Raw genomic sequence first — 14,306 nt, forward strand, 5'->3', positions numbered from 1 at the left:
CCCTTCAGTACCGCTAATACCAGACCTTACGCCCCACCTTGAATACTGTGTCCAATTCTGATCCCCCTTCACCTGATGGGGAATAGAGGCTGAGGAGGGCGACCCACGCGATTGAGCTTTAAGATTCCGAGAGAGTCTTGGAACGAAGAGCGTGCGAATCCTCTGATGTCCGCGAGTGACTTACCAGCGATAGGCGCGTGCCTGCACCCAGCTCCCGTAGTGCTGGCGGTGGAGTAGGATGGAGTGGAGGGCGGCGAGTACGGTGAGGTGCTTTGGGCTCACTGTGTCTCCGAGCTTGGTCTTGGCCTGCGTGTACGAGCGTTTCAGGGTGTTTTGCAGCATCGACGGCGTCTCAATCACTAATTTCCTCGCGTGTCGCCTCAATATTCCTGCAGCACAGTGTCACACGGGGTCAGTGCCCGGGGGTCGCAGGTCAAAACTTCAAACCCAGTGTTCAAGGGAAATGATACAACGCAGGGAGTAGCGGGGGAGCAATCGGTGAACAAGAAGTTCCTGAATTACACCAAGCAGCAGCGAGGGAAGCCCAGGGACCGGCTCCATCCACCCCGTTTGCCCCCTCGATTTCCCCAATGCTTCGATTTCGATCGTTCAGCCACAGAGAGAGGCAGAGTGAAAGGCAGGAACTTCCAGCCAGGAAAGAAGGTAAATCATGAGGCCGTCCATCCCTCTGACATGGTAGGGTGCTGGTTACAAAGCGCTATTGACCGAGGCTCAGGGGGCAGATGAATTCCAATCCCTCCTCCCTCCGCCCCCCCCCCAACCACCCCCCCACCTCTATCTCCCCCCTCTATTCCCGGTTACTTTTCCCACCTGCTGCAGGTATCTTAAGCTGCCCTGTGACCTATGCTCTGTGCCCCGTGGCGGAGAATACCTGGCCTATTCACACACACCTGGCAGGAAGCCACTGGCCTCGTTCCTGCAAATGAGCCACAGCCGGAAGTCTCGATGGATTTTGTCCCCAGACTCGGTCAGGATTGTCGGAATATCCTCTACAGGGTCATCATCACAGAGGTAATGTTCAGACGACACGGGGGGAGCAGCATGTTTGGAGGGAATGTAATCTGGAAAATATAAAGTTGCATCATCAATGGTCAGGGTCCAGAGCAGCCCTGGGAGTGTGCGATGGGACGGTGTGGAGGGAGCTTTACTCTGTATCTAACCCGTGCTATACCTGCCCTGGGAGTGTTTGGGGAATTGGGGGTGTTTGTCTACAGGCGGTCGGACTCACTTTTATAAGCGGTGACCAGCTGAGTCAGCAGCCTGACCAAGCGGTTGTCCCAATGTTCTGGTAGGTGACAGTTGTTCAGCACCAGCCACTTGCCTTCGCTCATGGTCTTCTTTAACACGTGTAGAATCTCGTCCGTTTGATCATGTGATCCGAAAGAAATGATACGAACGTTGCCCTGAAATACAGAAGGTCTGACACATAGAAACATAGAAGATAGGAGCAGGAGTCGGCCATTCGGCCCTTCGAGCCTGCTCCGCCATTCAATGTGATCATGGCTGATCATCCAAACTCAGTACCCTGTCCCCGCCTTTTCCCCCATATCCCTTGATCCCTTCAGCCTCAAGAAACATATCCAACTCTTTCTTGAATATATTTAATGAACTGGCCTCCACACCCTCTGTGGCAGGGAATTCCACAGGTTCACCACTCTCTGGGTGAAGAAATTCCTCCTCATCTCTGTCCTAAATGGCTTACCCCTTATCCTTAGACTATGACCCCTGGTTCTGGACTCCCCGGCCATCAGAAACATCCTTCCTGCATCTAGTCTGTCCAGACCTGACAATTTTATAGGTTTCGATGAGATCCCCTCTCAATCTTCTAAACTCCTGTGAGTATAAGCCCAATCGACACAATATAAGCCCAATCGACACGCACTGGTAACCATCCGGCTGTATAAGCTTCCTGTAACCTCAGTAACACTCAAGAAACTCGACGCCATCCAGGACAAAGCAGGCCGCTTGATTGGCTCCCCATCCACCACCTTAAACATTCACTCCCTCCACCACCGGCGTACCGTGGCTGCAGTGTGTACCATCTACAAGATGCACTGCAGCAACTCGCCAAGGTTTCTTCGGCAGCACCTCCCAAACCCGCGACCTCTTCCACCTAGAAGGACAAGGGCAGCAGGCGCATGGAAACACCATCACCTCCAAGTTCCCCTCCAAGTCACATACCAGCCTGACTTGGAAGTATATCGGCCGTTCCTTCATCGTCGCTGGGTCAAAATCCTGGAACTCCCTCCCTAACAGCACTGTGGGAGCACCTTCACCACACGGACCGCAGCGGTTCAAGAAGGCGGCTCACCACCACCTTCTCAAGGGCAACTAGGGATGGGCAATAAATGCTGACCTTGCCCGCGACGCCCACATCCCGAGAATTAACATAGAAAAAACAGATAGCTGAAGCCTGGGCTGGATTTGACCGCTGTTGCCAGAGGGTGAAAGGTCAATGCCTGCCCCCCAGCCCCCCCAATCAGCACGGCCTCTCAGTGTGCCGGTTCCACTCGGGAGTGGTGTGATTCGCGCTCGAGGGCCAACAGTCGTGCAGTGTGTAGGTGACGTGACCGTTCCACAAAGGCCAGAGTCCTGTCCCCCGCCCCTCATCCCGTGTGACACAGGTACCTCAGCAGATCCTGTCCGGTCACCTAAACACAGAGCAGGAAAGGCCGAGGCTCCATCCCCGGCCCGTGTTGAGTCAGATGATCTCGTCCGGTGTGGTACCGAGCCCCACATTATTACAGCTCTGCCACATTCACCAACTTACCCGCATCTGTTGCTCTCGGGCCATCTCTTCAATCCAGTACAGCGGGTGTGTGGAGAGACTGACTGAGCCAAGCTCAGGCATGAGAAACATGACCGGCACATTTTGCCGGCTGTAGTTGAACAGCGAAGTGAGAGTGAGCCGCAGGTCCCTGATGAGGGTCCCACCCAGTTCACAGGTCACTATTTCGTTCATGATCACACTCAGCTTGTTGGGTTGGAAGAGTCTCCATAGGATGGCCTTCTGGAAGGTGGTGAGATGCGAAAACGCGGAGCAAGGAGCCGCTCCGATCACCGTCGATGAGAGGCCAAAGTATTCTCGCCATTGGCTGGCTTGCTTGACCAGCGAGTATCTTAGGTTCCGAAATGCCGGCAACAGTTCCAGTATCGTGCAGCTCTGCCAGATATCCTCACTGACCCAAAGAGGCCTGTGAACGCAGATCTCCTGAACCGGTGCATCGTGTTTCAGATCGCGTGTCCCACGGAGAAAAATCTCCCACTCCAGCTGGGTCACCATGTTGGACACCTTCATGTGGCCCACAGCCACCAGGAAGCGGTACAGCGTGGCGTGCTTCACAAAGACACACCACCTGAAGTAGTTGTAGATCTTGGAGACGAGGTAATCCATCAGTTCCATGAAGTGATCTTGGGAGGTCCCAGCACCAAGTGGGAGGACTCGCCGTTTCCGACTCGACAGGGCTTCCCTCACCACCTTCATGAAACTGGTTTTCGAGAAGTAATAGAGAGGATTGAGGCGGGAGATGCGAACCAGCGCCCAGTACATTTCCGAGCCGATATGCGAGATGACCACGTATGGATCCTCGGTCACGACGCTGGAATCCTTCTCGTTGGCGCTCAGGGCGTCGATATTGTTGCGGATCTCAGTTTTGGTCTTCTGATTCTCGAGTGCGGCTGCCTGGATGGTCTTGTCATGGAGCAGACTCGTAGCTGTCTGGATCACTTTGTCCATCAGCTCTTCCTAACGGAGCAGAAACAAAGCAGAGATGGCGTGAGGAATACTGAGGTGACAAACTCCACGGGCAGTGAGCACGCTCCAGTACAACTTTATTCTTAATTTGTTCTCTGATGACACTGGAAAAGCCCATTCCTAGTCGTCCAGAGAAGGTGGCGGCTATCGGTAGTGATTGTACCATAACCCCCAACCTCACCCCCCTGTAACCCCCAACCCCACCTACCCCCCACAACCCCCCAACCCCACCTATCCACCCCCGTAACCCCCAACCTCACTCCCCCCCGTAACCCCCAACCCAACCCACCCACACCCCCGTAACCCCCAACCCACCCCCGTAACCCCCAACCCCACCCACACCCCCGTAACCCCCAACCTCACCTACTCCCCGCAACCCCCAACCCCACCCAGCCACACCCCCGTAACCCCCAACCCCACCCACCCACACCCCCGTAACCCCCAACCTCACCTACCCACCTCCCCATATCCCCCAACCCCACCTACCCACCTTCTCCCTCTCCCCAACCCCACCTACTCACCTTCCCCCAACCGCACCTTCTCCCTCTCCCCAACCTCACCTACCCACCTCCTCCCCGTATCCCCAACCTCACCTACCCACCTCCTCCTCATATCCCCCAACCTCACCTACCCACCTTCTCCCCATATACCCAACCTCATCCCCACCTACCCACCATAGTCATATGGCACAGAAAGAGACCATTTGGCCCATCGAGTCTGTGCCGGCTCTCTGTAGAGCAATCCAGTGAGTCCCATTCCCCCGCTCTATCCCCAGAGCCCTGCAAGTTTATTTCTCTCCAGTGCCTATCCAGTCTCCCCTTGAAAACATTGAGTGTCTCCGCTTCCGCCACTTCCGTCGGCAGCGAGTTCCAGGTCCTCACCACTCGCTGTGAAAAAAAGTTCTTCCTTACATCCCCCCTGTATCTCTTGCCCAAAACCTTAAATCTGTGTCCCCTAGTCCTTGTACCATCAACTAGTGGGAACAGCCTTTCCCCGTCCAGCCTATCCAAACCCGTCATAATCTTGTACACCTCTATCAAATCACCCCGCAACCTCCTTTGCTCCAAGGAGAACAACCCCAGCTTCTCCAACCTGTCCTTGTAGCTAAGATCCCCCATCCCTGGAACCATTCTGGTAAATCTCCTCTGCACCCTCTCAAGGGCCTTCACATCCTTCCTAAAGTGTGGTGACCAGAACTGGACACAATACTCCAGTTGTGGCCTAACCAGCGCTTTATAAAGGTTCAGCATAACTTCTCTACTTTTGTACTCAATACCTCTATTTATGAAACCCAAGATCCCATATGCTTTGCTAACCATTCTCTCACTATGTCCTGCCACCTTCAGGGACCGATGCACATTAACTCCCAGGCCCCTCTGTCCCTGCACACTCTTTAAAACTGTGCCATTAAGTGTATATTGCCTCTCCCTGTTCCTTCTGCCAAAATGCATCACCTCACACTTCTCTGTATTAAATTCCATCTGCCACTTGTCTGCCCATTCTGCTAGCCTTTCTATGTCCTGTTGCAGTCGATTGGTATCATCCTCACTGTTTGCCACACCCCCAAGTTTGGTGTCATCGGCAAATTTAGAAATTTTACTCTATTCCAATATCGAAGTCATTCATATATATCAATAATAAAGGCAATGGTCCTAGTACTGACCCTTGGGGAACACCACTGTCTACCATCCTCCAGTCTGAAAAACAGCCATTTACCACAACTCGCTGTTTTCTGTCCTTAAGCCAATTCCTTATCCAAGCTGCCACTGACCCACCTATTCCATGAGCCTCAATTTTGTTAACCAGCCTTCTATGTGGTACTTTGTCAAATGCCTTCCGAAAATCCATGTAGACAACATCCATTGCATTCCCTTCATCAACCTTATCACCGTATTCCCTCAACTCCCTCCAAGGCCTATATATCCTTCCTGAGGTGCGGGGCCCTGAACTGACCACAGTGTCCAGATGGGGTTTGACCAGAGCGCGGTACAACTGTGACATCACTTCCTCCCTTTTGTACTCCAGCCCTCGAGATAAAGGCCAACATTGGACTTTAATTATTTTCTGTGCCTGTCCACGAGCTTCTAGAGATTTCTGTGCTTGGGCCCCTAAATCTCTCGGCTCCTCCACAGCTCCTGCTTCTCTCCATTTAGAGAATATTCTGATTGCTCTTTCTTAGCTCTGAAGTGGATAACCTCGCACTCCCCGACATTGAACTGCATCTGCCACAGTTATGCCCACTTTTATTTTATTTGTTCCTGGGATGTGGGCGTCGCTGGCAAGGCCCAGCATTTATTGCCCATCCCTAGTTGCCCTTGAGAAGGTGGTGGTGAGCTGCCTTCTTGAACCGCTGCAGTCCGTGTGGTGAAGGTACTCCCACAGCGCTGTTAGGGAGGGAGTTCCAGGATTTTGACCCAGCGACGATGGAGGATCGGCGATATTTCCAAGTCAGGATGGTGTGTGACTTTGAGGGGAACTTGGAGATGGTGGTGTTCCCGCGCGCCTGCTGCCCTTGTCCTTCTAGGTGGAAGAAGTCGCGGGTTTGGGAGGTGCTGCCGAAGAAGCCTTGGCGAGTTTCTGCAGTGCATCTTGTAGATGGTACACACTGCAGCCACGGTGCGCCGGTGGTGGAGGGAGTGAATGTTTAAGGTGGTGGATGGGGTGCCAATCAAGCGGGCTGCTTTGTCCTGGATGGTGTCGAGCTTCTTGAGTGTAGTTGGAGCTGCACTCATCCAGGCAAGTGGAGAGTATTCCATTACGCTCCTGGCTTGTGCCTTGTAAATGGTGGAAAGGCTTTGGGGAGTCGGGAGGTGAGACACTCACCACAGAATACCCAGCCTCTGACCTGCTCTTGTTGCCACAGTATTTATGTGGCTGGTCCAGTTAAGTTTCTGGTCAATGGTGACCCCCAGGATGTTGATGGTAGGGGATTTGGTGATGGTAATGCCATTGAATGTCAAGGGGCAGTGGTTAGACTCTCTCTTGTTGGAGATGGTCATTGCCTGGCACTTGTCAGGCACGAATATTACCTGCCACTTATCAGCCCAAGTCTGACTGTCGTCCAGATCTTTCTGCATGCGGGCATGGACTGCTTCATTATCTGAGGAATAGCAAATGGCACTGAACACTGTGCAGTCATCAGTGAAACATCCCCACTTCTGATCTTATGATGGAGGGAAGGTCATTAATGAAGCAACTGAAGATGGTTGGGCCTAGGACACTGCCCTGAGGAGCTCCTGCAGCGATGTCCTGGGGCTGAGATAATTGACCTCCAACCACCACAACCATCTTCCTTTGTGCCAAGTATGACTCCAGCCAGTGGAGAGTTTTCCCCCTGATTCCCATTGACTTCAGTTTTACTAGGGCTCCTTGATGCCACGCTCGGTCAAATGCTGCCTTGATGTCAAGGGCAGTCACTCTCACCTCACCTCTGGAATTCAGCTCTTTTGTCCATGTTTTGACCAAGGCTGTAATGAGGTCTGGAGCCGAGTGGTCTTGGCGGAACCCAAACTGGGCATCAGTGAGCAGGTTATTGATGAGTAAGTGCCGCTTGATAGCACTGCCGATGACACCTTCCATCACTTTGCTGATGATTGAGAGTAGACTGATGGGACGGTAATTGGCCGGATTGGATTTGTCCAGTTTTTTGTGGACAAGACATACCTGGGCAGTTTTCCACATTGTCGGATAGATGCCAGTGTTGTCGCTGTACTGGAACAGCTTGGCTAGAGGCGCGGCTAGTTCTGGATCACAAGTCTTCAGCACGACAGCCGGGATGTTGTCGGGGCCCATAGCCTGTGCTGTATCTATCAATGCCCCTTTGCAACTTTCTGCTGCCATCTACACTATTTATTGTGGCTCCTAACTTAGTGTCATCAGCAACTTGGATCTACAACTCTCTGTTCCTTCATCTGAGTCATTGATAAATACAGTGAAAAGCTGAGGCCCCAGTACAGATCCCTGGGGGACACCACAAGTCACATCCTCCCAATTAGAGTACGTACCTATTATCCTGACCCTCTGTCTCCTACCTCCTCACCAATTCCCTATCCAACCCAATAGGTTGCCTCTAGTTCCAAGCACACTCATTTTTGTGAACAATTTCTTGTGTGGAACCTTGTCGAATGCCTTCTGGAAATCCATATAAATAATATCCATAGACACTCCATGATCTACCATGTTAGTTACCTCCTCAAAAATTGAACTAGTTTTGTTTGACATGACCGTTCGACCCTTTACACATCCTTGCTGGCTCTCTGATCAGCTCATATTTGTCCAAATGCTCAGTCACTCGGTCCCTAATAACAGATTCTGGTAACTTCCCCTCAACAGACGTTAAACTAACGGGCCTAGAATTTCCTGGTTTATCTCTCCCACACTTTGTAAATAATGGAGTGACTTTGGTAACTTTCCAATGCAATTGTTGTCGGGAATGTTCAAGCAGGGGAGGGCGCTCAGCATTTACACAATTAGCGGTGCCATGGATGGTGAAATAGATGCTGGATTTGTGGAATGATGCCTGGCAAAAGCAACTAACCCCTGAGATAATCTGTGTGTCCAACGAAAAGACAGTCTTGCATTTCTATAGCGCCTTTCACCACCTCAGGACGTCCCAAAACGCTTTACAGCCAATGAAGTACTTTGTGAACTGTGGTCACTGATGTAATGTGGGAAACGCAGCAGGCAATTTGCACACAGCAAGATCCCACAAACAGCAATGTGATCATGACCAAATAATCTGTTTTACTGATGTTGTTTAGGGATAAATATTGGCCAGGACAAAACAACAACAACTTGTATTTATATAGCACCTTTAATGTGGTAAAAATGTCCCAAGGCGCTTCACAGGAGGATTAAAAGGCAAAAAATTTGACACCGAGCCACAAGTATAAATTGGGGCAGGTGACCAAAAGCTTGGTCAAAGAGGTAGGTTTAAAGGAACGTCTTAAAGGAGGAGAGAGAGGTAGCGAGGCGGAGAGGTTTAGGGAGGGAATTCCAGAGCTTAGGGCCCAGACAACAGAAGGCACGGCCGCCAATGGTTGAGCGATTATAATCAGGGATGCTCAGGAGGGCAGAATTAGAGGAGCACAGATATCTCGGGGGGGACTGGAGGAGATTACAGAGATAGGGAGGGGCGAGGCCATGGAGGGATTTGAAAACAAGGATGAGAATTTTGAAATCGAGGCGTTGCTTAACCGGGAGCCAATGTAGGTCAGCGAGCACAGGGGGTGATGGGCGAACGGGACTGGGTGCGAGTTAGGACACGGGGCAGCTGAGTTTTATGTTGGGTGGAATGTGGGAGGCCAGCCAGGAGTGCATTGGAACAGTCAAGTCTAGAGGTAACAAAGGCATGGATGAGGGTTTCAGCAGCGGATGAGCTGAGGCAAGGGCAGAGACGGGCGATGTTACAGAGGTGGAAATAGGCGGTCTTAGTGATGCTGTGGATATGTGGTCGGAAGCTCATGTCAGGGTCAAATATGACACCAAGGTTGTGAACAGTGTGGTTCTGCCTCAGAGAGGGATGGAGTCAGTGGCTCGGGAACAGAGTTTGTGGCCGGAACCGAAAACAATGGCTTCGGTCTTCCTAATATTTAACTGGAGAAAATTTCTGCTCATCCAGAACTGGATGTCAGTCTGACAACTTAGAGACCGTGGAGGGGTTGAGAGAAGAGGTCGTGAGGTAGAGCTGGGTGTCGTCAGCGTACATGTGGAAACTGACGCTGTGTTTTCGGATGATGTCGCCGAGGGGCCACATGTAGATGAGAAATAGGACGGGGCCAAGGATAGATCCTTGGGGGACACCAGAGGTAACGATGCGGGAGCAGGAAGAGAAGCCGTTGCAGGTGATTCTCTGGCTACGATTAGATAGATAAGAATGGAACCAGGCGAGTGCAGTCCTACCCAGCTGGACGATGGCGGAGAGGTGTTGGAGAAGGATGGAGTGGTCAACCGTGTCAAAGGCTGCAGACAAGTCAAGAAGGACGAGGAGGGATAGTTTACCCTTGTCACAGTCACAAAGGATGTCATTTGTGACTTTGATGGGAGCCGTTTCGGTACTGTGGCAAGGGCGGAAACCTGATTGGAGGGATTCAAACATGGAGTTCCAGGAAAAAAGGGCACGGATTTGGGAGGCGACAACAAGTTCAAGGACTTTGGAGAGGAAAGGGAGGCTGGAGATGGGGTGGTAGCAGGGGTCAAGGGTTGTTTTTTTGAGGAGAGGGGGACAATATATGAGGAGAGAGAACCGTTAACAATGTCAACTAACCTGGAAGCAGAAAAGGAAGTTGGGTGGTCAGCAGTTTGGTGGGAATAGGGTCGAGGGAGCAGGAAGTGGGTCTCATGGACAAGATGAGCGTGGAGAGGTCATGAGGGGAGATGGGAGAGAAACTGGAGAAAGATGTGAGTTCAGGGCTAGGGCAGGGGGAACCTCAGAGGAAGTTTGGCCCAGTGGACTAGGGGAAGGAAGGGAAGTGGCAGAGGCAGCTGAACGGATGGGCTCAATCTTAGAGACAAAGAAGTCCATGAGCTCCTCACACTTGTTGGTGGAGGGGAGAGGGGTTTAAGAAGATGGTTAGCAGTGGAGAATAGGAGCCGGGGTTTATCTTTGCATTCCAGAATGATTCTGGAATAGTGAGCAATTTTGTCTGACGAGAGCAGGACCCGATAATGCTTTATGTGGTCCAGCCAGATCTGGCGGTGAATGGCTAAACCAGTTGTCCGCCATATCTGTTCAAGTCTGCGTCCCTCGGACTTAAGGGAGCGAAGATGAGGACCATACCAGGGGGAACAGCCAGGGTGAGAGAGAGTAATGGCTTTAATAGGGACGAGGGCATCAAAGGTGGTGGTGAGGGTGTGGTTGAGCAGATCAGTAGCTGCAGAAATGTCATGGTGAATGGAGGGCCAAAGGCTGGAGAGTTGGGATTTCATAAGTGCAGTTGGGAGAGAGTTTTTTCCAGGGGTGGACACTGAAGGAAGTAGGGTCGGGGGGTGGAAGGGGGATGTGGGTGGAGAGCGATACGAGGAAGTGGTCAGAGATGGCCTCATCTGCGATTGACACGATGGGGGTAGCGAGGCCACGAGAGATGGCCGTGAATATGGGTTCGGTGAATTTACATGGAGGGAGAGTTTAAGGGAGGATAGGAGGCTGGTGAACTCAGAGGTGAGCGAGCATGATGAACTGAGATGGAGGTTGAAATCACCGAGGATGAGAAGTCATTCGGTGCAGAGGCTGAGGGAGGAGAGCAGTGAAGATATCTCAGTAATAACATTTTTATGGTACTTGGGTGGGCGGTAGAGAACAAGAATTTTAAATGAGAGGTGAGAGGGCTGGAATAAGGGGAGATGCTCAAAGGAGGAGAAAGTGCCGGGGAGTAGCGGGACAGACCCAGGTGTGATTTGGTGATGAGAGCCACACCGCCACCACGGTGGTCTGAGCGGGGCAAGTGGTGCAAGGTATAGCCAGGTGGCGAGGCTTCATTTAAGGGTAAGGTGTCATTACTGTTGAGTCTGTGTGTCCCGTTATGTTTAGGATCAATCACTGGACACAGACAACAAGAATAACTTTTAACAGGTCTTTACTATTCGGAGGTCAGGGCTGAACTGCCCAGCAAATCCTTACACAACACTTATATACCGGTGTGGTCACCACCGGTATTACAGTATACAGCAGCCAAGAGAAAGTAGTACATCTCTTAAGGTAGTTCTCTTAAGGTGGAACAGGTTACATACACCACAATCCTCCCTTTTTAGCTTAACAGTTATATCCCCATTTAACATAACATAGTAACATATATATATACAACTTCATGCAAAACAGTTCAAAGATTCAGTCTCTGAGGAGGCCTCCTGATTCGAGTTGGATAACGCCTTTCAGGGGTCTCTGATTCTCGTTGTTGGGGTGACTCATCTAGTTGGTCTCTTATGGATTGGACATCATCATCAGGTACATTCACTTCTGAGGTAGATGCTTCAGGTTCACTAACTTCTTCCACGGTTGTCTCTGCCGTAACCCTGGGTTCGACCCTTGTTCTCGATTCTACCAGTTGGTCAGCATGATGCCGTATTACATTTTCACCAACATCTACCGTGTACATCAGGGGTCCTTGTCTGGCCCGAATTGTTCCAGATTGCCATTTCTCGTTTTTATAGTCCCGGGCTAACACTGGTTGTCCTATTTCGAAACTCCGAGTGGTCTTGTTATTTATATGCTGGAACTGTTTGTTTTCAACTTCCCTCCGCACATTTGGTTTTAACAAGTCCAACCTGGACCGCAACCTCCTGTTATAGAACATCATGGCAGGACTTTGGTTTGTCACTGCATGGGTGGCGTTTCGATATGCCAGTAGGAATTTGTCCACCTTGTGTTGTAGTGGAATCTGATCTTCGCTCATGGCCTTTATCGCTTTTTTGAACGTTTGTACAAATCTCTCGGCCAACCCGTTTGTAGCCGGATGATATGGGGCAGAGGTATAATGTTTCACCCCATTCTTCTTCATGAATCTCTGGAATTCTTCTGACACGAACTGCGGTCCGTTGTCTGAACATATATGTTCTGGCAATCCATTTCTTGCAAATATCGTTCTTAACACCGCGATCGTCTTTTCCGAGGTAGTGGTAGTCATCTTAATCACTTCTGGCCATTTAGAATGTGCGTCCACCGCAATTAAAAACATGGAGTCCATGAAAGAACCAGCAAAGTCAATATGTACACGTTGCCATGGGGTTGAAGGCCATTCCCATGGATGCAGCGGTGCAATCGGAGGTGCATTTTGCACTTTTTGGCACCCTGAGCAGCTTTTCGTCAGCTCCTCTATCTGTTGGTCGATTCCCGGCCACCACACATAAGCCCTAGCAAGGCTTTTCATCTTGACTCCCCCCAGATGACCTTCATGCAGTTCCTTTAGAACTCTCTCTCTTAACTTAGGAGGAATAATCACCCTTGTTCCATACATCAATGTTCCTTGACAGACGGACAGCTGTTCTCGTCTTGCTGAGAATGCCGGTAACAGTGGATCACCATGTGCTGGCCATCCCTTCACTGTCACTTCGTAGACCCTGGACAGTGTCGGGTCGTTCCTGGTTTCTCTTTCAATACTTGCATTGGTGACTGGTAAACATTCGATGATGGTCGAGTGAAATAACTCAACAGGGTCAACCGTCGGTGCCTCCTCCTCTGTAGGTAGTGGCAGGCGCGACAGCCCATCAGCATTACCATGCTGCTTTATACCTTTGAATTCTATCTGATATTGATGGCGGAAAAGGGACCATCTCTGGAGTCTCTGTGCTGTCATCACCGAAACACCCTTCTTAGGGTTAAAAATGGATACCAACGGCTGGTGGTCTGTCAGAAGCGTAAACTTTTGGCCCTGCAGGTAATGATTAAACTTCTTTACTCCCCACACAAGGCTGAGAGCCTCCCTATCTATCTGAGCATAGTTGCGCTCAGCGGAGGTCAATGATCTGGATGCGAACGCAACTGGCCTCTCCTGGCCATTTGGCAACTTGTGTGAGAGTACTGCCCCAATACCATATGGAGAAGCATCACAAGCCAAACGAATAGGCAGCGTTGGGTTGAAGTGAGCCAACACTTCCTCTGAGGTGATCAATGCCTTGCTTTCGCGAAAGGCCCTCTTACAGTCCTCGCTCCACTTCCATGGTACTCCCTTCTGCAAAAGAGCGTTCAGCGGGTGCAGCACCGTGGATAAATTTGGCAGAAACTTATGGTAATAGTTAATCAACCCTAGAAACGACCTCAATTGGGATACATTATCCGGAGCGGGAGCCTTCACAACAGCTTCGATCTTGTCAGGAGACTTATGAAGCCCCTCCTGGTCAATGACATGACCACAGTACGAGATCCGCTTCTGAAAGAATTCACATTTCTGGCGATTAACTCGAAGACCATATTCTTTCAATCTGGTGAGCACCAGTTCCAAGTTTGCAAGGTGTTCCTCGTCATCATCTCCTGTAATCAGAATATCGTCCAGGTAACATTGTGTACCTGGAATTCCCTGTAATACCTGCTCCATGGCCCTCTGCCAAATTGCCGGAGCCGATGCCACTCCAAAAACCAGTCTATTATACCGGTACAAGCCTCTATGCGTGTTGTTCGTGAGATACTGGCGTGACTCTTCCTCAACTTCCATCTGTAAGTACGCCTGCGCCAGGTCTATCTTGGTGAAATGTTTCCCGCCAGACAACGAAGCGAAGATATCCTCAATCCGCGGAAGCGGATACTGCACCGTGTGAAGCACCGGATTAACAGTGATCTTGAAATCTCCACAGATGCGAACCTTCCCCGGTTCCCCCGGCTCGTTGCTCGATGAACGCTTCATGACGGGGACAATGGGCGTGGCCCACTCACTCCAGTCTACCTTAGACAGTACTCCTGAATGTTCTAGCCCTTCCAGCTCAGCTTCCACAGCAGGTCGTATTGCATAAGGTACCGGTCTGGCTTTGAAAAATTTCGGGTTTGCATGTTCTTCAATCTTGATGTTTGCCGTAATTCCTCTCAGTGTTCCCAGTCCCTGTT

At 50.9% G+C, this 14,306-nt stretch overlaps 1 protein-coding gene across 2 annotated transcripts in view; it reads right to left on the reverse strand.

Annotated features, from left to right (window-relative positions):
- The window catches only part of LOC147112203 (dynein heavy chain domain-containing protein 1-like), a 181,202-nt gene that overhangs the window by 27,425 nt on the left and 139,471 nt on the right, over window positions 1–14,306 (reverse strand). The window contains exons 16-19 of one of the 2 annotated variants that reach the window (XM_085999852.1): window positions 2,792–3,766; window positions 1,250–1,424; window positions 912–1,082; window positions 185–389 (exon numbers count right to left, since the gene is read on the reverse strand). In XM_085999852.1, the coding sequence (XP_085855978.1) occupies window positions 185–389; window positions 912–1,082; window positions 1,250–1,424; window positions 2,792–3,766 (1,526 nt within the window). The remainder of the gene's footprint in view (window positions 1–184; window positions 390–911; window positions 1,083–1,249; window positions 1,425–2,791; window positions 3,767–14,306) is intronic. The other variant, XM_085999853.1, reaches the window with a different exon arrangement.

This window comes from Somniosus microcephalus, chromosome 10 (genome assembly GCF_052327205.1).
Source record: "Somniosus microcephalus isolate GS21.2 chromosome 10, FLI_Smic_1.0, whole genome shotgun sequence".
Lineage (NCBI taxonomy): Eukaryota > Metazoa > Chordata > Chondrichthyes > Squaliformes > Somniosidae > Somniosus > Somniosus microcephalus.